This window comes from Haliaeetus leucocephalus, unplaced genomic scaffold (assembly GCF_000737465.1).
Source record: "Haliaeetus leucocephalus isolate CR32 unplaced genomic scaffold, Haliaeetus_leucocephalus-4.0 Scaffold362, whole genome shotgun sequence".
NCBI lineage: Eukaryota > Metazoa > Chordata > Aves > Accipitriformes > Accipitridae > Haliaeetus > Haliaeetus leucocephalus.
Genome location: NW_010972798.1, coordinates 4,394,701 through 4,418,002, shown reverse-complemented (window position 1 = coordinate 4,418,002; position 23,302 = coordinate 4,394,701). Strand labels below are relative to the sequence as shown.

General features: G+C 43.4%; 1 protein-coding gene across 1 annotated transcript in view; it reads right to left on the bottom strand.

Moving 5' to 3' along the window:
• LOC104835101 (calcium-activated potassium channel subunit beta-2) overlaps positions 1-22,914 on the bottom strand; it is a 154,132-nt gene extending 131,218 nt beyond the window's left edge. Inside the window, exon 1 of the mRNA XM_010572911.1 lies at positions 22,830-22,914. Within this exon, the coding sequence (XP_010571213.1) occupies positions 22,830-22,867 (38 nt within the window). The 5' untranslated portion in view covers positions 22,868-22,914. The remainder of the gene's footprint in view (positions 1-22,829) is intronic.
• Positions 22,915-23,302: the final 388 nt, after the last annotated feature.

Here is a 23,302-nt window from a genome sequence, read left to right as displayed (position 1 = left end):
GAAAGACTTTTTTTACGAGTGACAGATTTCAGCAGGGACACTGGTAAAGTTATTCTTGATGCTAGGCTATCAACGTATTAAGTAGCCTCTTGACGTCATTTATCTAAAGCAAATGGAAGTGGTGTCTGTGTTGGTACTGTTTATATTGTTCTTACAAACTTACTTAAAGCTCCTAGCTAATTCATTATTCTGGGAGTCTAATGCAAGGCAGCAGGTACTACAGTTCCCCTGCAGAGTCTATTTTCAATATTAATTATCTTGCTGTGCGTTAAGTAGTTTTTGTTTTTGCATTAAAAGGTTTATGAAGATTAGATGATTAAAATGATAAAAACTAATTTTCTCAAGCATAGCCACTCTGCAGCAGTCAACTGGAAAGAGGAAATTATGTGCACTTAGTTGTCTTGGAAAAATGGCACTATAACTAAATTATCATATGAGGGGGAAGGGAACAGTGGGAAAGGCTGTTTTATCACAAATGTTGTTGCCGTCCTGCTGGCCACACACTTGTGCTTGTGTTGATGTGTCTGCTGCTCATTTTCATTCCCAATAAAGCAGATTTTTGTCTGAGAAATTAATTTCAATATATGACAGGAATGGCTATCGCTTGCAAACATACCACATGTGCTGCAAAGCTAAGCTCGATGTGACAGCAGAGTATATTTTAATTGCTCTTCGAGGAGGAGGGGGGCTAATGAAACATCTCTGGGGCCGGGTCTGGTTTCATGGCATTAAGCTGGGCTGCAGTACAAGTGCCTCTTCCAGGGCAGCTGTTACTGGAGGATGATCTTATGGTGAAAGGAATCTCTTTTACAAACACTGTTACTGTGCCTCGGTTCCCTAGCTGCAAAATGATGAGGAAACTCTGAAGGAGAAGGATAAGTCACAGCCTTACCTTCTGTGAGACATTGTTATTAGTCTGCTAATGCTGACAGATATCTGGTTTCACTCCTTTGCTCTTTATCCCCAGCGACATCCTGAGGGACTCTGCAGAGCTGTTATGGCTTATTAAAATACATTGCTAAATTTGGGGCTGTTGGACCTCAGCAGATTTGTTGGTTTTAATTTTGGCCTAATAATGAACCCTGAAGTGAGGATCGCTTGGTTGAGAAAGTTATACCTATCCCTTTCTCTTTGAAACCAGTGGAATTGAAGCGCGGTCCGAGCAGCGCGGTAGAGGTGGGTGCAGCTACGGGAGCCTGCCCTGCGAGGTTCCCACTCTCACCTCTGCTGCTTCCATCGCAGGATGCGTAGGTTGGGTGAGAGAGGGCAAAGCGACCCCAGGCAAACCAGCAGCGATGCCGTCCCCATAGAGCGCGCTTCGGATCGTGTCCTCTGACTCTGGCAGAGTATCTTTCCCCCGCGCCCCCGTTATAAACATGGTGACTTTGAGCAGCATAAAATGTTTTGCTATAACAAAGTTTCCTGCCTGTCAGATAGAGGTATCTGCACAGAATTTGTTAATGCTAAATCCATGGGAATTCAAGTGGCTCTTATCATTAGCAGGAGTCACCCCCATGGCACATGTGAGGATGAAACCAAAAGAGCAAAAGGTGCTTTGTGAGATACAGTGTAAGCCAAGAAGCTGAGGACAAGCAGGAGAATTGCTCTGGTTATTTTGCATGTTGGATAGATCCATTTTCTGCGGTCCTGTGGTGGTTTCTGTGTTTTGAGACGCTTTCCTTCAATGACTAGCACTCTAAATATCATTTTTTCTACGAGGCTGTTGTCATTAGTGTTATGAACTGTTATATCTTGATATCATGCTGCCTTTTCAATGTCCTGGAATTTATTATGGGTATTAGAGATGCCAATGTTTATCCGTTTTACACCTTCATTATCTGATCTAGCCCCATCATTACTACCAGACACATACAATGGTATTATCACTGTTGTCTTGTTTCATTATAATTCCCATTTGTTTAGTGCTTTATTTCTAAGAAATAATTTATTAGAAAGCATGCTGAAGCAAAACCAGCCCCTATATTACATATGTTTGAATCTCAGGCAGTTGACAGAAAATGTCTGTGACTCAGAGGTGGCACGGTGTCTGTTTTAGGCCAGTGTTAGTAGACTGGGCCAATGAGCACACTTAATGCTGGATCCTGAACAGCCTCTGAGAGCCTAAAATACCTGTCGTGGATACGTCAGTCTCCTACACATCCACAGTGAAGGTTCCTCCCAGTGCTAAATATAATCTCTGTCCTCAGAAAATGAGGAGTTTGTCTTATTAATATATGTCCCACCTACAGTAATACTGACTGATGTGTATTTGGTCTTTTTCCCCTAGTTCTCCTGAACTGAGCCTGTGTGTTATGTGAGGCTACGCTGTCAGTTGTAGAGAGGGGAAAGGAGAGAAAGGAGGGGGGGAAGTAGGATGCAGCTGCCTCTGACTAAGACGGACCTGTCATGGTGGCAACTGTTAAGATTTTTATGTTGAGAAGGATTTTAAGGATCAATTAAATAGAAAGTAAAGCCGAGATGAGAATGCAGAGAGGAAAGGGGCCAGAAAGACAGCTGTGACACGTCTGACGTGAGGGGGCTCTTGATTAAGGAAACGGCCTGTCCGCATTCGGCAGAGAAAGTGCACTCAGAGCCTAGGACAACTCCCTGAATATCCTGCCTGAGAGAAAGCATTGAAAAAGTTGACCTGAATTCATTTTTAGCAGTAACTGTTCTTCTGACTGGAAGTGTTTTCCGGCTACAATGAAGTGGCACTCAGCTACGAGCAGGTTCTGCTTTGCTGGACTCTCACCACGTCAGTTCTCAGCCACCAGCGTAAGGCGGTGTGATGCCACCGACCCTTGGAGAAAGACAGCCTTGGCTTGCTCAACAGCCCTGACCTCTCATAGCATGAGGTAGCTCGTGGCAGTCTTTGGCCACAAGTAACATAGAGTTACAGGAGGTCTTGCAAGAGCACCTGCTGCATTAAAAGCAGATAATTATCTCTGTATTTTAGGGAAGCTTACAGTGAGTCTGAGTTAGTAATCCCAAACATACCACTTCATCTATGTTAAAGGCTGGAAGGGAAAAGTCCTCATTTCTCAGCTTGCAAGGTGTCATTAATAAATCAGCCCATGGAGAAAATACCAGAAACAGTGTTTTGGAACAAATTATATGATTAAAAAAGTATATTTCATCCAGCAAGTAATTATCACACCCGCTGATATTTGTTAAGATATAATTCAGTGAAAAATAAAACCTGTGTTTCTGCTGTAAGTTCTGGCTTGATTCCCACAGATACCAATCCTCAATCTTTAGCCAAAATTTGCTGAGGCATCGTCTGACACAGAAAACGGACTCTGAGCTCTAACATAAAACCTAATTACAGGAGGTACTGCAAGGCAGGGCAAGAGATGATGCCTGTAGTGCTGAAGAAGGCAGGGTTTGGTACCCATTCTTTTCCAGGAAAAAAATACCAGATATCATTAACACTGCCTTAGATGCAGAACGTGCACACAGACACACGCACACTCCAGTATTGAAAAGCATAAGCAGCTTTCTCTCCACTCAAAACCCAAATGCCTGCAGCAAAATCAACAAATACCATAAAACTTAGAAATAATGTTCCAATTCCCAACGCAAGGAAACTGTGGTGTGTGTATGTACACACAGGGGGAAGTGTGAGGATCTGGCTAGTAGGCAAGAAGTCAAAATTGATTCTACACAATATAATCTTTGGAAAGCCTGTCCATCTATTCATCAGGACCTGCCTTGTATCTGGGCAGTGATGGCAGCTGGGTCAGTCACTGCAGCAATTCCCATCTAGGGACAGCAGGATATTGTGGGGGGCTTATGTTTCTGCAGGCATTAAGACCTCTGGCATCGGGACTGGATTCCCCAGATGCCTTTCCCTGCTTAGCCCTCAGGAAGCTGCACTTTGCTGAGAGTTTTGCCTGGAGGCTGTGTATTCACACAAATGGGAAGTTTGCCATAGGCTATATGAAACAGCATAGGAATGAAGGGGGCTGGCAAAGGCAGGTTAACAGCAGGGCTCTGAAACAGGCTGGAGGGAAAGTGCTGCAAAATGAACTTTTGTGTGGGACCTGCTTGAAATTGAAGGCTCGGGCTGCCATGGCAGTAGCGTGCAGGTAGCGGGAACAGTCGGCGGCTGCGTTCAGCAAAGTACCAGCTCCCAAATAGTGTCCAAGCATGGACCACAGGCTGCGTCATGAGTGAACACAGGTACCCGCTCTCAGTGTTTAGCTTTCATCACAACGGCGTAAGGGACTTGAAGCAAACGTTAACACACGTGTTAGAGAGAAAAGAGAAACAGGGGATCTCAGTTCTCCAACAGGCCCGGGGAATCTGCCTAGCGCTTTGTCTGGTAGGTGGTACAGGCTGTAAAGTACCTCTGCTCCCTGCTGTTTCTCAAGCACTATTTCTCATCTGGGACATGCTTTGACATTGCAGAGAAGTGGGTAGGACCCACTCCTTTGCAGGTTTGTCTCCCTGCTGTGCTGTTGTCTGTATCTGCCCAGGATCTCCTATCCACAGTTTGATATTCCTGCTGGATTGCCTGGACACTGCTGCAGCTGGGAAGTGTCTGTGTCGTTCCTGTCAGGGACTATTTTCTATACAATGAAGTGGTGACAACTAAATGTACCAAGGTTAACAAGGCTTTTCCTTCCCTGAGGTATATGCCTCCTGTATGTCCTAGGATCACCTGTGTCAGACTATGCTGCAGAAGAGCATCTTCCAATCACTCCCATCCCTGTACCCTACCGTCACTCTCTGCCACCCAACTAATTCTCACTGCATGTCTGAGACCTTCTCATTCTATGAGCAGCATCACATAATCCTCACGCATCAGCATGCAACAGCCACCAGAGATCACGTATGGGCATTAAATGCTTTTGTTGAGAGGAGGCTTCCCAGATGGAGAAATTAAAGAGCCATTCCCCAAGGTTTGTGCCTGATCATGCACCATCCCTTCCTTAAGCTGGGATTAATATTTTAAAGGAAATACAGTCTCCTGTGGGCACTTTCAGAGAGGCCCCATGAACCAGATGAACTAGGGTAAACTTATACAGTCTTCTTGCTTCTTTCTTTCTGCAGTATGTATAGTAATAAACCCCTTATATAAGTATACACGTACTATCAGGGATGCAACACGAACTTTATTAGTTCTCATTACCCGAGGGCAGGCAGATCTGTTATTTACTGTTTCAGTGCTCGCAGCATATTTGTGCGATGGTGTTAAGGGTTCATCTGGCTACAAAGAATTCATGCTATATCACGCACAGCACAGGATACACACAAGAAGACACTCTTAATACAGTATCTCTCTACAGGTGGTGAGACAAAATTACCTTCCTTGATTGTCCCAGCTGGCATGGGATCAGCTGGGTAATGAACACCTTAAATTTCCATTCCTTGGGGCATCAGGAAAGGAGGAACGACACTTTACCTTAACGCAATGTGAAAATCATAGTATGGCAGTGAAGAGGAAAACTGTGAGGTTGCCCTCGGGAGATAAGGCAATATTTGTCACTCATTTAGGAAACAGCAGGATGAGACTCACAGATTTGCTAAATGTCTGAGCGAACTTCCTAGAGGAGAAGCAATCGATATGCTTTCTGGTACATGTTCTAATTTTCCATCATTGCTTAGCGCATTGTGGTAAGCTTATGGTGGTCATGACATGCTTTGTGATAGTGATCAATATCTAACTAGGTGAAATGTTAATTTGTTAATGCCTGAAGCTTTAAGCCTCACCTTCAAGCATCAGCCCCATGTGCATTACTCTTCTCTGTGGAATCACTGGTATTCTTGTTCTTGACCTAACAGGGTTAACTCCTATCATGACAGTGCCATTAGATATCTCAGTTTAACCTCTTTTTTTCCTTTGTGTGAAAAGCTAAACCACAGCTGTCGCTTAGTCAAAATGTGATGCAGAATGCTCTGCTCAGGCTTAATCCCTCTGCTGCAATCCCTGCAGGAAATACGGACGGATAGCCTTGCCCCGTGTGCTGGTTTACACGAGAATGAACAAGACGCCTTTAAAAAAAAAAAAAAAAAAAAGGCACTTTCTGGTGATCCAGAACTGCTGCAGTTTCCTCCTGCAACATGAGGAAGTTCCTGCCGTTGCTTTCCCTTTCCCTTTCCTCCTGCCGGGAAATCCATTGCTGGTTGTAGAGCAGCACCTAGAGGCCCTGGGCCGGAGATGGCAGCAGGGTGGCAAGCTGTCGGGGACAGCCCCTGCCCCGAGGAGCCTGCACTGGGGGCACAGGGGGCTAAAGAGGGGTGCTGACGGGGTCCCAGTGAGCCCCCCAAAACTCTGGGGCTCAGGGAGAGGCTGCCATTTTCCTAGTGTCACAGGGGATTTGGGGATGGAAGCGGAATGGACCCCAACCTTCCTGCATCTCAGGAGCGTTCCTCCCTTCCACCTTCAGACCCACTAGCTCTGTGAGACCTATCAGAGCTGATTTCGGGCAGGGGGATCCTTCTGATCACTCACCTGCACCCCAGGGAAGGGGAAAAGTCAGCCAGTTCCTACTTGGATATACACCTCCTTCCCTTGTTAAACCAGAGGTGCCCCATTGGCGATACCTGCACCCCCAGCCTGCCCGTACCCCTCTCCCTTTACCCTAGAAAAAACCTGTAAACAGCTCTGCCCCGTGGAATGGATCTCTGGATGGAAGAGATCACCACCTTATCGCTGAATAATCCCTCTCACTATAGGGGAGAGCTTTTTCCAAGTAAAGAGGTTTATTTTTGGTGTGTCTATAGATCTTGTATAATACAGTTAAAACTTCTGTGGGGGTTGGACATGTCATCTGACCCTGACTTGGCCAAGGAAGGGAGAATCTGCCATTGACGCTGACATGGTTAGCTGGTAGAAGAAGCTCCCCTCGCTGCTCACTGGAGCTCGGCCGGCTGCTTCTTCCAGCTGTTTTTCCAGACACCTTGTTCTGAAAGATTAAACGGTTCTTTATGACCGATATTTTCCTCTCATGAAACTAGTTTTGTGTTCAAATTAAGTCACTTCTCTGTCTGACTATAGCAGTTATATAAGCTAAGAAACAAATTTGTCCTCTACAGCCTTTTGTCATTGCTATGGATCTGAACTGGCTTTGGTATTTAAGCATTCATGAGAAAACATGGATGCTAGAAATAGTGCAGCAATTTAGTATAATGCTATATATGGAGGTAACAACACTTCCTCCAATTAGTCTTAATTTCCTTATTAATATAGCTGTGAAGCTCAGCCTGCCTTTGGTGTCTGCCTCGGGGAGACACTCGTTTTCTCTCTGGGTTTAAGAGGGGAAGCTCTGAGTGAAGGGCTGGAATTAGGGTAGGATAAGGAGATCTGAGGAGAGTCAGGTCAGTCCAACCCTTCACAAGGGGCTGGGGCACATGACTGAGATTTAAGATTGTAGTTAGTTTCTGGCCAGGGAAAGAGGTCTCAAACATTTGAACAAGGGGATGAGATGGCTGTTTGCTACCTGCTCTCCAAATAGAGCTGTGCTATTTCTCTGTTGGGGGAAATGAGATAGGGATGAGTGGAAGAGACAAACTCGATCCCTTTGCCAGGAAAGCTGATGACTACATGGGAGACCTCTGTAAACGGATACAAGTTAGAGCAGACCAGCTTTTTGTGTGCAGACATGCTTTTCCAACCCTTTCTATTGATCTTATTTTAAGCTGGGCCTAATCCTAGCACAGACAGAACAAAACTAAGGACAGAAACATCCCTCAAGACAGGCCCTCAGTTCTATGCCACATCTTTTTGGCTTTCCTTTTCACCCAAGGTTTTCCCTCTCTGGCTAATGGCAAGTGTCATTAATGCTGTCTAATTAATGGTGTCTAGGAGGTGCGGCTTATTTTCATATTCCGTTTGCACAGGACCTTTGACAAATGTATAAGTACATATTACAAGACAAACCTGGAATAAAACGGGCAAACAGGCAATAGAGACATAACCAGAGAGAACGAGAATGGAAGTCATTTTCACAAGTGAGACAAGTCCCTCACTGCTGCCCTGCCATGGAGACACCTTGCTTTTTATGCTTTCCTTATAACCAGTTGCTTGCTTTCACCCTGTTTTATTTTCCTTCATCTCCCATTACCTTCAAGTTACACAAGCTGTGGTTAGGCTTTGTACAAAAGCTTTTATGCAACACAGGTATTGTGGAAACTTAGTATTTTCATCGTGCCCTGCCACAATCAAGCTAGCAAGCTAATTCATCACAGCTCTCCCTGTGCCCGACAAGCTGGAAGGTAGTGCCTTTAGATGTCAGTGCTCGTAATGGTGATTGTATTTTCACTTGCTGGTTCATAATGTGCTGGTCAGCAACCCCAAATAAGCAGGGAACATTTCTCACTCCCGCAGCCGTTGCTGAATCATTAGCCAATCTCCCTGTGTACTTTTGGCAGCTTCTCGCTTCCTCCACAAAGGGCTTTTGGCCACAGAGGGCACTAGGGCAGGCAGAAGGTGGTGGGGTCACAGCACTGAGGTGTGATTACTGAAGAAGAAGGTGCAATCCTCCTCACCCTCATGTGATGAGCAGCAACATCATGCAGATCTACAAACTCCTTGTTCCTTCATCAAAATCTGATATTCCAGCAGGAAGCGGCGTGTGGAGCCAAGCAGGATAGCAGGACTAGCATAGTAATTAAAGCATGTCAGCAAGCAAATTTATCGTTAATACTCATGAATAAGACTCTGTGCAGGTGGAATGCTTTGGAAAGAACAGGAATGTAGAGGTAGGCCTGAGACTGTCGCTTGCTCTCCTACTTGCGCAGCACCATTGGGAGCCCTCTTTCTTGCTCTTGAGAGCAGCATAATGCAGGGAAGGATTTATCTCTGTTCGCAACTCTCAAAAGGATAAAATTGGTAGAATGAGGCTTTGATTCCTGCTCCACTGTCTAAAAAGCTGAGCTCTGTGACTAGTTGTCTCTTTCTGGGAGAAGAGAGATGGCTCAATCCTATCTTCTGTCCAACTAGCTCCTCCAAAGCACATTGTGCATTAACCAAAGTTTTCCTTACCACTGTACCTACAGTGCCAGCACCTAGCTAGTATCCTCAAGTGAGCATCTTTGCTACTGCAACCATCCTTCACCTATCAGGAAAAAAAAACCTCCTTCTGTAATCTAAGTCTAAACTATTGGTCTAGAGGGAGGATGAAGAGGGCTGCAGGGAGATATTCTCAGCAGATGAAGTTGCATAACTGGAAAAAAAAGCATGTTCTCTGCAGGCCTAGGCACTGGTCTACAGAGAAGCCAGGTCTGGGAGTAACTTTACTGATGCTAATAAATCAATGTGAGTGCGTATGTGATCAAGACCTATGCAAACTGATAAGGGCAACTAGCCAGCTGGTGCGTGTCAGTGTAACTCCACAGAATTTGATTTGCACCAGTTGGTCAGCTACTGACCATAAGGCCAGAAGTGTACGCGTGCCACAGGGTGTGAGTTGCTGCAAAGTAGGGGCCCTACAGAACTCTGCTCACCAGATGCTTCATGGAGTCCATTAATTGCTTAAAGAGCAGATGAGCTGTTTGAGCGTTTCCTCAGGAAACATGGAAAGGAGCAGAGCATTTGGAGGGGAGTTTCACGGGCACATCAGGGCAGCTGTGGAGGAGCAGCTGGTGGGCAGCAGGTGGGCTGGGCAACGGGACGCAGCGGAATGGACTCTGCCTGCACACACCACTTGACATTAATTATACCTCTTGGACTTCTGCATGCTCCTTGAAAACTTCTGTGGGAGATCTGGCATGGCACTACTTTAACTCTTTGAACTGTGGCAGAGACGCTTGTCTGGAAACTACGCTAACGGGAAAATCTACAAAGCATGTCAGTTTGTTTTCCAGACTGTAGGCAATCTTGTTTGATTTTTTTTTTTAGTATGTACTAGGTCTGATGGGGCTCTCCCTATTTTCAGTGAAACAGGCGCAAGTAATAGCTGTCTTGCTCAATGTCACGAAGGACTATCGAAGTCAGTGAAGTCAGCATTGGCTGTGAGAGCCATTTCCCTCATTGCATTAATTCTGATGCGCAAGATTTCATTAAATACAAGAAAACAGACGTTGACTGAGTGTTGCATGTTGCAAAGCCTCTCCTAACTGCAGTTATTCCTTCTTGTCCTTTATTTATAAACGGAATCCATACTAGAACTGTATGTGTAGCAATTGACTTAAAAAATGACAGTATCCGATATCTTTGCAAACTCACAAATAAGAACGATTTAGCCTCCAGAGAGGGAAAGATTGTATTTCGTATTCTAAAGGTGGAGGTCTGAAGCCCAAACCTTGCCTAGGGTCTCTCCTGTTACCTGTGTAAGAGCCGGGAACAGAAGTCAGATCTCCTGTACTGCAGCCCAATCCTGTAACTGTAGGGCTATTCTCTAGCCTCTTACTCCTGTAAGCCATTACTCTATAAACATGATAAATAGATTGGTAGAAGTGTTTAGCATTGAATATTTCTAGAGTATAATCATTCTAGCCTCCCTTGGCAGCAGAAACATTACTTTTATGTCAAAGATGGGGAAACTGGGACACAGTGCTTTGTCCAAGCTTGTGGGACTGTTAGGATCAGAGTCCTACAGCTCTGGACCCCGGCCCCAGGTCAGTCCTACGAATTATGTTGCCTGTCAGTGCTAGCTACTGCCACTGAATTAAATAATAGCTTAGTGGAAGAGGAAAATTAAGCAGTACTGACAAGGGAGACAAGATATGCTTGTCAATGAGATTTGAAAATTGAGACAGAGAGTTGATTAGGTTCGTATCACCGTGTGATCTAGAGATGCTAAACAACCAGCTCTCCGCAGCCACGCTGGTGGGAATATCGACCAGATGGAATTGCTCCTCCTGAAAGGCCGTAACACATTAGTACTGCAGTGCTGCTTGGAGGGTGTTATTTTGTCATGGGAGGAAAGAAATAAACCTTTCTTTCACTGACCCTCAAAGTCTTAGCGAAACCTCTGTGCAAGAATATGGTACTTAAATTTTACTTGACTATTTTGCAAAGAAGATAGTGTTAGAGAAGCACATGGAGACATAGCGGAAGAGAGAAAGTTTATAGGTAACAACCCTACTATTAGTACAATGAACACATCTATACTGTGAGGCCACATCTGTGTTGTGATGCGATGAACTGCAGGAAAGATAATGTTTGAGCGTGCTGAGTCCCAGAGCATGACCGCTCCTGTCCCTGGCACACGCTGTACCTTGGCCGTGGTTCAGATGTGCTGGATGGAGGAGAGACTCTTCAGGTCCTGTGGCTGAATGACGCTGGGGCAGATCAACTGCACTCAAGATTTCCCCTTCCAGACAACTCTAGGGAATGTCAGATGACAACGGGGTAGAGTGATCTTGACAGTAGGCTGAGAACTGCAATGAGCTGATAAGTGGTAGAGGCACGGTGAGAGAGAGACAAGGGTGTGCAAACACACCCACACCAAACTTGCAAGACGCAAGACAGAGAAGGAGGATTATGGATGATGAAACTTTTTGGAATACTGGTTTTCCAAGAATGTTCATCTTTGCTACGATGCTCCCTCTCCAATTACATTACTAATGCTTTGTTATGTGAAATCTAGTTCCAACTGACTCACGTACTGTATCAAACAAGGCACATCATGAATTGGTGTGTCAGCCTGGTGAACTGAAGATGAAAAAAAATAATATCGCTATTTCTGAAAACTGTCTTTAAAAAAAACCAACCTAACCCCTACACAAACAAAAATACCAAACAAGCTGCCTTCATAAGTCATTGCTTACAACTGTATTACCAAAAGGGAAGGGTATGGTGCTGAGACACGGTGGTGAGGGTCTGGATGAGGTGGAGATGCTAATTTTATTCCCTGTCCTACTGAATTCCTGAGGACAATGAAAGGCAGCAGTGACAGCTGCCTCTCTGCACTCACACACGTGTCTGCCTGCCAGTTCTGCCTGACTCAATGGGGCAGCTGGAGTCCAGGAGGATCATCTCATGGTGAATCCTCTGCATTTCGCATTAGGAGGTATTGTCTGCAGCTCTGTTCCCCTCCACAGACCCCACTGTTGCTCAGTAATGGCCCAGGTGGAGATGAGCAAGCTGAATAAAGCTGCATTGTTAGTGGAGGTTTGCCTCCTCCCTTCCAAACTGCAAAAGCACGTTTTGTTGGAATGGAGGAGATTATGGGCTATTTACAAACATCCCAGCTTCCAAGGTTTTGGAAAACCTTTCAACAAGTTTCTTTGGTTGCCGAAAGCTCTTTCTCAAAGCACCCAGCCTTTCTGGCAACCTGCTCTGCCTTTAGTGCTGTTGTAATCCTGTTTCTCCCATGATTATTAATCTGCAGAGAGCAGAAGGGCTCCTTGCTCTGCCTGTCTGCTGCCGGAGGTGCTCCTGCTGACCAGGGGAAAAGTGTGGGCTCTGGGAGCCCTGGCAATGGCTCTGCTTAGGAGACCTTGGGTGGCCAAGGGGGACATAGCATGTGGAATTGGAGGCAGTCAGGCTACCAAAAGCTTTCTGGAAAATGAGCAGTATTTCTGGATGACTGGGCACAGTGGTGAATTTATAGGGCTGCTCTTCTGCCTCAAAAAGGAACAGCAGAGAAGCGGGGCTGAGGGGGAAAGGATCAGCATTGATTAAGCTGACAGTTCTGCTAATGTCACTGTGGACACAGCCACTCTCCTTTTCTTTGCCAGCAGCAACTTAAATAATAAGATGCAGAGGGAGAAGGAGGGAGTGTCAGCACTGGGCTACTCACAGTGCTGTTGGCAGTATTTAGATGAGAAACTGGTGGTGTGATGGATGGCCATGATGCAGAGATACATAGTGATCAGTGCTCTGGAAACGCAGGCAGATTAAGTAGGACTGTGCCTGACTAGTCTGAAGGTGACTCTACCAAGAGCCAGTTGTTAGATGCTAATCGCTTTTTGTCCCTCACAAATAATATTTGTACTGAACTCAGCTGTGGGTACAACAGTTCTTGCAAATAAGTTGGCAGATGCTGCTTTCCCACTTTGGCCTAGATCTGCATGCTGTGCTGCTCACTGGGCTCTAGGCTTCAAAGGCAGAGAAGAGCTGGTTTGGTCCTGACCAGAGCGCGACAAGCCAAGTTGCACTTCAAGCCTTGGCAGAGCTGAGTGGTCCAGCTGTCCTGTCTCTGTGCCCCTGGTCCTGCACCCAGTGCCCCCACTGACTAGCCATTGTACAGGCTAGCTTGAATGGCACTCTTGTCACACCATGGTTTGAAGATAAACTCAATTCTCAAACTCTATATAGAATCTTTTTTCCAAATTTTACCTTCCTTCTGGCAGTGAAGGATGATCTATACAGCTCTGTCTAAGCACCTCTAGCTTCGTGACCTAGTGTAAGGCAGCATGTGACTGGCTGGTCTGGGATGTACTTGCAAGCTGTTGTAAGATGGGATAGTCTTTGTCATCTTCATAGACACCGGTGTGGGCTGGAATGAATAGGGATAATACCCAGGTAAGGAATGTGAACTATGGTGACGGTGCCCTGCACCTGTATCAGGCCTGATGATTGAAACTAAATCTTTTACATCCACTCTTTTAACCCTAAACCCCTCCTTTAGAGAAGGAGGAGGGGGATGTAGAAATAGTGTCTGGACTGGCTGCTGTACTGTGTACATTATCATCAGTGTGTGGATCTGTACACTAAGAGTTCATAAGTGTTTTTACCTGTAGCTATGGACAGCGTCCACCAAATCCCGTATTTCACACAGTGGCTCTTAAGTGTTACATTAGACTGCTGGACTTGGATTTAGGCCTCATTCCATCCATTTTCATGGACAGGTTCAGAGTAAGTGAAGTGTGTTTCTGGTTTTATAAGCTTGATTTGCATTGTGTACAGTTAGCTGTGACAGGCAGCTCTGAGAAGAAGCATTTATATAAATACCCGGACATCATTAATTGGATTCCTATCTTCCTGGTCATTATGAAGAGGTGATCTTTTGACATCTTTCAGAACACCACATCAAGCTATTTCCAAGGAGGTTTCTGCTTGGAAATGAGGATAAAGCTTTAGTTTTAATTTTGTAGGTGTTAAATTGAATGTTAATAACATCTCCAACACTAAGCTTTGTATATAGAACATTATGGATATCTATCTAGTGTTTCCAATTAGCCAGGGGCACTGTCTTTGCTGTCTGTTTCATCCAAGGACACAAGTAATTCGTTAGGACAGCAAATTGCCTTCCACTCTTGCAAATTAGCATTAGAACATCACTATAGAAATAATCCATGCTATCTGGATTATGGCAATGAAATCGCTATAAACGAAAGCTGTTTTCTGAACTAATATTTAGGGAAGATGAGTGAGATATATATACATGAGGGGCATTACTAAATAGATTTCAGTATTTTTTTTTCTGAAAGAGGTTCTTTGTCTCCTGAAAGGGTAATGTACATCTATCGTGCAAGGAGTTTCCTTAGAGGGTTTAAATGAAGAGTGAAGCTTTAACAACAAAGTGAAAATGGAAAAAGAAATATACTGCCATGGGAAGCTCAAAAATGAGGCACTTGGGGTTTCAGAGAGTTATCATTAATCCCCTCCTGCCCCGAGGGCATTCCTGTGTGACCATCAAAATGACACACATGCAGCTGCCTGGCAGTTTGCCACATCTCTAGGTTTGATGGACTTTGCTCTGGGGATGGCTAAACCTCCAGCTGTTCAGAATGGCAGTTTGTTTTCCTCAACAAACGTGCTCAGATGTTTATCTGACCTATCCGAATCCACAAAAGTAGATTATAAATTGTTTCAAATGTTCTTTCAACACCTTTTCCTTACCAGAACCTCGAAACACAAGCGGCCGTCAAAACCTGAAAGCCTGTCCTGCCTGAGCACTGCTTTACCATTAGATTAGGATCAATAGCTGTACTGGGGGCCTGCTAGGATTGCTGTTGTACTTGTGGCTTAATAAAACATGTAATAAGGTGCACCTTATTAATACAGGGGGAGAAAACCTGGGCATGTGTCTGTCTGGCTTGGTGATAAGACTGCAAAGCTCACATATGGCCACAGCACAAAGCAGTCACTAGCTGGTTCCCTGGGGCACAACAACTCATGCAGTTACGTGGTGCAGGCATATACTTTGAATGGGTAAAAGGAGGCAAAGGGTGAGTCAGAGAGATACTCCAAGAAGTAAAGTGAACTCTTCAAAGTGAGCAGGAGCTCAGTGATAGAGCTGAGGGTGTGTTGGAGGAGCATCTGCCACAGGCTGGGGCTGGTGGCAATGGCTCCGGGGAAGGCGGCATGTTTCTGTGTGGACGGCTGAGCTGTCAGTGCCTGAAATGGTTTGGTTCTGATCACCTCATCAGCTTGGGCAACCCCTAAATCAAGAGATTTAGAGCATTGAAAAACAGATGAATAATAACTGACAAAATATAAGCATTGATTTTGAAAATGCTGCACAGGTATGACAGAAGAGCAGGTACGTGATGGATGACAGAGAACTGTATGAACCACTTGTTCGGCTTTGTTTGGTGTTGAGTAAAAGATGAGAGAGAGAGAGAGAAAAGGATCTTCTAATAGTACCATGAATCTTAACGGTGTAAGACACACTCAGACCACATAACATAATTCAGAGCCTCCCTTCCCACCCTATGCAGCAGCACACTGATACAGGGATGGTTGCCGAGACAATATCTGATGCCTGCAGACAAAATGTTTATTGCTTTTATAAAAAAAGTGAGCTGGAAGCATGGCGCATGAGTGCAAACTGGGAAAGAGGACAGGTATTTCCAAAGCTACTGCCAATCCCCTTTACATGGATGTGATTTGACTCCTGCACATACTTGAGAGGGACCCGTGACTTAACACGTGAATCTGAACAGAATTGCATTCACAGGTTTCTATTCATTATGACTCCTAAGCTCAAAAAATAAGAGCCTTTCAAAAAAATTATTTTAAAAAGAGACCAGGAAGTGATTTTAAAACAACAACAACAAACCAACCCCTCTGAAATAATGGGAGCAGCTGTACATATTTCTTAGCAGTGAAAAACTAAAATGCAGGTATTTTCTGACTCACATAAATCTTAAGTTTCTCATGTGAACAATTGAGACTGTAAATTTGGAGAAAGACTGCTGCTGGAAGATGAAAGTTCGCTTTCCAGATGAGGACTTGGCTCTTCTTGCTCAAATACACACATGTTTTCAAGATTATTTGCTTTGTGATAGACAGCTCTAAATCCAGGACTTTCAATCTCTTAACAAAACTCCTGAATATATTAAATGCATGTGCAACAGACAGGATTCAGGGAAACTGAAACCTGTTGTATATCTGCCAAAAAGAACAGCACATCTGCAAAAAGGAATACCAAATTGGGATGCCTAATGCACTCAGGGCAGGAACACAGTAATTTCAGAGTATCTGGAGTAGATGCAGCATGACCTGCACTTGCAAAACTAGGCCTGGAGCCATGGCAAATCTGTCCCCAAAATGTTTGGCTATTCAGTCGGTGCACTGGAAAGTATTAAACATTTTGGATCTTCAGTTGTTTAGCTGACCAACATATGTGGGTTTGAGGCTAGGTATTGTAGCAGCACGAAGTTCAGTCTGGTAAGTTGGGTAAAAACTGAAGCTGTGGTATGATGGGAAGGCTTCCGCCTCCAAACATACAGATGAAGTCCATTCTCTCACTTAAAAGTTAATATTGTGATAGCAATACCAATACAGTGGAGGAATACATGTCACGCAAACGGTTATCACAGCCTAATGTAGGCAACTGGGTATTTTCTAAAAAGCTGTAAAATGGTTAGTGTTTGCATGCACAACCTTTCTTTTGCTGGGAAAGATTTCAGCTTTTCATATGTCTGAAAACATGAAGACTGGCTGTGCATGTAGCCTGTTAGCTCTCCTCCAGAGCTGGATGACTGCTCATAAAATGAAAGCAAACACTCCAAACTGGCCTCATCTAATCCATCCTGCATTGCTTCTGTTATTTGTCAACTAATACAGGGCCAGCTGTCTAGTTAGTGAAACAGAAGCATTAAATTAGAGAAATCATAGAAAATGGAGACTGGGAGGGCCCTTAAAGGTCACTTGGTCCATCTGCTGCCCCATGGCAGGTTCAGCTTTACCTGCACCACTTCCCTCTGGTTTGTCTAACCTGTTTTCCAAAATCATCAGTGATGGAGATTCCAGAATTACCCACCATTAGGTAAAAAGTAAAAGATGTGCTTCACGAAAAATAAAACTGTTCAGCTAGTAGCTTCTCTCTATGAGGTTAACCTGACGTACAACGCATCCACTGTGTGGTTTACTGATGCTTCAAGGAAACACGCTGCTCCTTTGGGGACATGCAATTCTCAGCACTGGAAAATGGGAAATACATGCTAACTTTTGCCTGCAAGGTTGTTGTTGGTAATGTGCATAGATGAATTTTGACTAGATGGGATTTTTGGTCTAATGTACTTGTATGGTTGCCTTTAAGACCTTAATTGTAACAAATGTGATTAGCCTACAATTCTTCAACAGAGCCTGCACTGTGATAGGGATGGGAGTGTTTTCTTCCAACCTACACAGGCCAGACAGCACACATCCTAGCAGAAGATGTTGCTGTCCCACTGGCTGCTTGCTTTAATTAACATATGGGGGCTGTTTAGTCTGTACAGTGATGAAGCATGGCCATAACCCATTATATATCTCATCTGCACTCTTTTAAACTGTCCTCAGCCTCTCCCAACATACATAATTTCACAGTTTACAGGCAAGTTACTCTATTGCTTTCATGTTTCTTTCACCGTTTCACTATTTCCCAGGCACATACTGAGAAGATCTCGTGTAGTGTCCCATTAGTGATCTCACTGAGACTACTCAGCTCTTTCTTTGCCTACCCAAGGCACAAGGTAAAGTGGACTGAACTCTGTGGTGCATCCCCCTTTTCTTTTCCTTCTACTTTTCGTCCTTGAGCACATTTTTTATGGACGGGGACAAAGTTTCTCCCCAAAGCACTCCCCACCCCCAGGCTCAGTGCTGCAGTCATTAGGAGAAGGTTGCCACATGTTCCTCGGTGAGCCTCTTCCACACTTCAGGTCCAGTTATTTCTCCCCAGCACCTATTGGGAATGGCACCAAATTGCTTCCTTCAACCTAGCATCCTACCGGTGCTATCAAGCTGGCACCCTCATCGTGTTCAAACCAGTCAGTGCTAGAGTAACAGAACATGTAAGCATACCGTCAGCACATTATGGATTTTTTTTTTTTTTTTTTTTTTAATAGCAAATGTCCACATCTTAATCCCAGCCAAATGAGCTGAACTCCTAAACACTCTTGCGGGGACTGCAAGTGGGTGGAAAGGAAGAATGTTTGTAAATGGATGAGATAAAACAGCGGGAAGAGGTTTTCACAGAAGAGGCAATTCAGAGCTAATCCCAGGCTCTGCTGCATGGCAGTGTCTCTGAATGCCCTCTTATTTAACGATGAAGAGCAGTTGACTCTTGGATGTTACCATTTATGCAGTTTCTGAATTGTACTATTTATTATATGTTTTAAACATTTTTCCAAATCTGTGTACTTCACAGGAAGATGGGGGACAAACTGGCAATGGAAAGGAGCAATTGTAAACTAGTTAATAGGCCTGACTGTCATTTTTATTCAGCCTGTATGTGTAAAGCTGTTTTAAAGTAGATATAAGGAAAATGAGAATCAACCCTCTTGAACTTACGGTGTCTTTTACAGTCTGAGGAGCTAGCACAAATCTTATACTCCCTTCTTCAGTTCATGGAATATAAATCAGAGAATATTTAAATTTTTAAAAATTATTGTGAATCTGCTCTGCTTAACCCTGGGAAAATCCATGATTCCAGTGATAGAGAGTAACAGTATAAAACTTGTTTATCCATACCAGGTACTGCAGGTTTTACCATCAATTCCCGACTTACCAGCAGCTCTCTACATCAGTTGGACTTTCTTCATAGCCTCATATTCCAGTATTTCCCTAGCCTGAAGCTTCCTAATTTGCAAGATATAGCCTGATGTTGATCATACAAAACAAACTCTTCTCTGGCAGATCAAAACTCCCTGTGCCCAGCAGAGTAGACATACATATTACTTGCTTCCTAACCCAAGAGTCCTACAGTTTCACTTTTTGGCCTTACTTAAGAAGCATTAAAATTAGAGAAGGATGCAAGTCAAAAGATTTGAGGCTCTGAGGAGTTGCACTGAAGTCTGGGTGTTTGCTGTTTGTTTGGTTGTTGTTTTTTTTTTTCCGGGGGGGGGGGGGGGGGGGGGGGGGGGGGGGGGGGGTTGGCTTTTTTTTCTGGGCTGGGGGTGGGGGTGTTGGCTTTTTCTGAATCTTATCCAAAGTACTTGAATGTGGTGGAATTAGAGACAATGTCGAATTGTTGGCCTACCACTTATTGTCTTTTTCTCCCTATATCTTATCCTCCTGTTTGGTGATTGGTCTTGTTTGAGTAGTTTGGTTGAGTGCAGCTTTTGTCTGGGTATTTAAATCCCTCTCAGAATAAGGCCCCAAAGAGAGAGTTGAGGAAGAAGAAATTAAGAAGAGAAATTCCTGGGGGCAGTGAAATTGAGCTGAAATCCTACTCTCACACTCAGAACTTTCACAGATGTTTTTAATGTCTACACATGTATCCAAAAGAACAAAATCTCTATCAGAGGGTTACCTTTGCCAGTATTTCTCAAAAAATCATCAGAAGCTTCAGATTTGCAAGAAAGACTGGACATTTTCCCACTTTTTTAAACATCACAGTATAATCAGGAATAAATAGATTACTGTTGGTTTCAACATAGCTTCATACTGTCGAGAAATAAGGTGGCAGAAAAACCTTTTCGGTAAAAGCAGAAATTTCATTAAGAAACAACAACTGAAACACTTTCTTTGTTAAGCATAATTAGCAGTTCAAAGACACTTGCATTTCAAAATCTCTCCTTTGATTCTTGTCAGATGCAGAGGCAGTGATACATGACATGACATTCATCAGCTAACTCTCAACATAAAAAGATGTGATGATTTTTCTCTAATTGAGGGGATGGGAAAGCAAACTTTTTTTTTTTTTTTTTTTTTTTAAAATGGGCTTGAGAAATAATTTAAAAGGCTGTCAAATATCCAGCAGTGGTTAGTAGAAAACTGGATGGAAGACTTTCAAATTCAGTTTTTGCCCATTCCCAATGTTTTTCTTTTGAAAGTATTTTACTTTCTGACATTTCAGATGTTGCTTATAGGAATATTTTTTCCTTGTTTTTAAGATACATCCTGTTTAAATTTGCCTGCTGCCTTCATTATGCCATTCTGACAGCTTGCTTTGGGACCAGTCAGCTCTTCTGCAGTGTATTCCATTTGAGAGGTTTCAAAGTAGTTTTATTTTATTTTTGATCCTCCTGTGACTATTGAGTATTATGCTGGCCTTTTTTTTTCTAGTTGGCTGCTCTAGTGTTTCTTTCTCTTTATTCTCCAGTGACTCCCAGCACATTTTTATTTTACAGGTGGATATTGTTTTGTGTACTCTTCTTTGCATATTATTTTTCTTAGCTTCTGGATTCTACAATTAGCATGATTCTGCCTTTTTGTTTTAGAAATCCAGCTAGGATAACTCAGGAGCAGAGGGACTTGTGAGTATGAACTGCTCATAGCAGAAATCCAAGGTCTGTGCTCTAGCTGAGAGTTCAGGAGAGAAGGGGTAACTGGTCCTACTTCCCCTCGAGTACCTTGATGTGGCTTTGATGACTGCAGCAGTTTATTTCCATGTGTCCCAAACCTGCCCCTTCAGATTTTACACAGGCTGTGAGCAGCATTTCAAGCTGTGCAAAAAGAGAAACTGAAAAGGCAGTAGAAATACTACTGGTATATCTAAGTTTAAAGTCAGGGTGTGAAAATAACTATACAGGTTAATAATGATCCTACATCCCTGTTTCTTTGTATTAGTGGTTCAAAGTTCTAAACATAACCCAGGCCTGTCTTCTGGGTTTGTTCCTGACACAGGACTTTCTCTCTCTTCCCTTGTTACCAGTGTGATAGCTTGGAAGTCTAACTGCCTCTGTTTTTGTCTCAGTGCAGTGTATGAAAAGCAAACATCTGCAGCAAGAAGCATACTGGAGGCCTTGGTGGAAGAGGAAGGTTGTACTTTGGAAAAGCAAATCTTCTAAGAGCCATAGCTGCTGCTTTGCGCAGAGTGACTCAGCTCTCTGGGCATGGGTTTGCCAACATAAATGCAGTTTAGCTCAGTGTTTCCATGAAACCAACGAACTGACAGTCATACTTTAAGGTCTGGTACTGCCATGTAAAAACTTCCATCAACTTTAGTGAACTTTTTTGCTATGGAAAGGGATGAATAAAGCCAGCACATTTGGTTTATTATCTGTGCTATGCTGCTATGTAAGAGCAAGACTTTTGCAAGCACTGTATGAACACCCAGTCAGGGAAGGTCCCTGCCCCAAGGAGCTTTGGGTCTACATGGGAGAGGAGGTCAGGCAGGAGGAGAATGGGAGGAGCCAGAGGTAATGTGACCAACAGAAAGATAATTCATATATCCCCACTTCAAGGTTGTTGCTCTCTATGGAGCTAATGTCCTCTCATAAGTTACATGTCCTTCATGCACCAAAATGCAACTCCGCTTTCTGGTACTTCACAGCATGAGGAACCGTAGTGTGTGGTCTATGTGAACAGAAGAAGAAACTAATCTAAAAAGTTTGTTGATTCTACAAAATATTTGAGAAAACGTCCATTCTATTTCATATATGAACTAACCTTGTGGTCTCTGACCTGTAATTGTTTGCTATCAATATTTTCCTAGAAAACTTTTAAATAGACATAAGATTGAATGATCAGTAAACAGTAAATAACAGTGATTTCTTTTTTGGCAGTTGAGTCTGGAAACCTGGCTCTAAAAACCATGATAATGCAGTTGGAGACCAAAAACAGACCATAGGTGTGCATGCAAAACTAATGTAACTTAAGGTTTGATATTAGAAGTATTCACTGAACAGTACAGAAAAAAACCTCCATCTCAGTAAATTTAAAGATTCTTAAAAGATAATTTAGAAAACAGAAAGAAGGACTGTCAAGAATATTTAGTCTTTTATTGCCTGCTCTTGATGCACATGTGGAGTCTTGTTTGGACATGCACCCCTTTCTTCTCTAAACTGAAATATTCGCCGCCTTCGTACAACACAATAAAGAAGACTATTTTCATCCACCTAACTGCCAGATATGACACCCTATGAGTCAAAGATCTGCATGTCATCAAATCTTGTACTGAGTGGTTTTCCTTTAAAGACACCATTTTCAATTTATCTCAAAGTCCAGCTTAGCTCTGAGTATCTCTTTTATGCTGGTACCACCAAATTGTATCAACATTATAGGATTATGAAGTGGGATCACTTACCCTGTCAACTCTGGCTTCACATTGCTACTTCCAGCAGAGCAGGTGCTATATTTTGTTAGAGAGATTCATTGTGCATCCAGAAACTACCCTCTGCACCCTGCTTTTATAATAGGATTCAATACAGCTGAGCAAATACAACCTCTGTAATATATATGAAATACAGGAAGGTAACAGGAGCAGGATAAACTCTCTGATTAGGTATAGTGTGCACAGTGAATCAGAAGTACAGAGACGCTTTGCAAGATGAGGAAAGAGGAGGAAGGAAAATGTGTTTAAGGTCTGCCATGAAGGCCTAGGAAACCCTGCTTAAAGGATTTCTGTCCTAACGAACTCTGTAATCCCTACCAAAGGCCTGAACGCAGTTACAACTTCAGTATATTTCCATGCCGGACTTTAGCTAAATTCTTAACATTGCAGTCAAATAGAGGAAAAAAACCAAAACAAATCCAACATACTAGTTGTTAATAACTTCCGAATAACAAACTGACAGCAATTCCCCAGCCCAAACAGCTTAATCCATTTGTTTCTACTTACCTCCATTTGTCTCTTGGATATTTAAAGCAAAGGCTCATTTTGTCCTGCAGATGCGGTGCTGCTGCTCAGTATTATCTTGCCGGATCATAAAAAGACTCCTGACCAAAAGGAAGAGGAAAACAATACGTAAAACAAACACAGAAGCCCAAGAGGAAAGCTACACCCTAAAGACCAGCACTAATAGCAACTGCGAGACAGGGAAAGAGAGAACACTCCCAGTTACTAACTTTTTCCATTGATACATCTGTTACAAAACAATTTTGCTGCAAACTTCTCTTCCTCCTTGCAAGCAATGCTTTGCTGTGTGTGTAGACCTCAGATAAACCACATGATGAGTGTGGGGTTTGGTTTTTTGTTGTTGTTGGTTTTTTTTTTTTACCAAGTAAGCAAATTAGTGAAATATAAACTAGAAGCTCAGCTGACTGCTTTAAAAGTATAGTGCTAGGCAGTAATTATCACAAGGTGCATTTGTC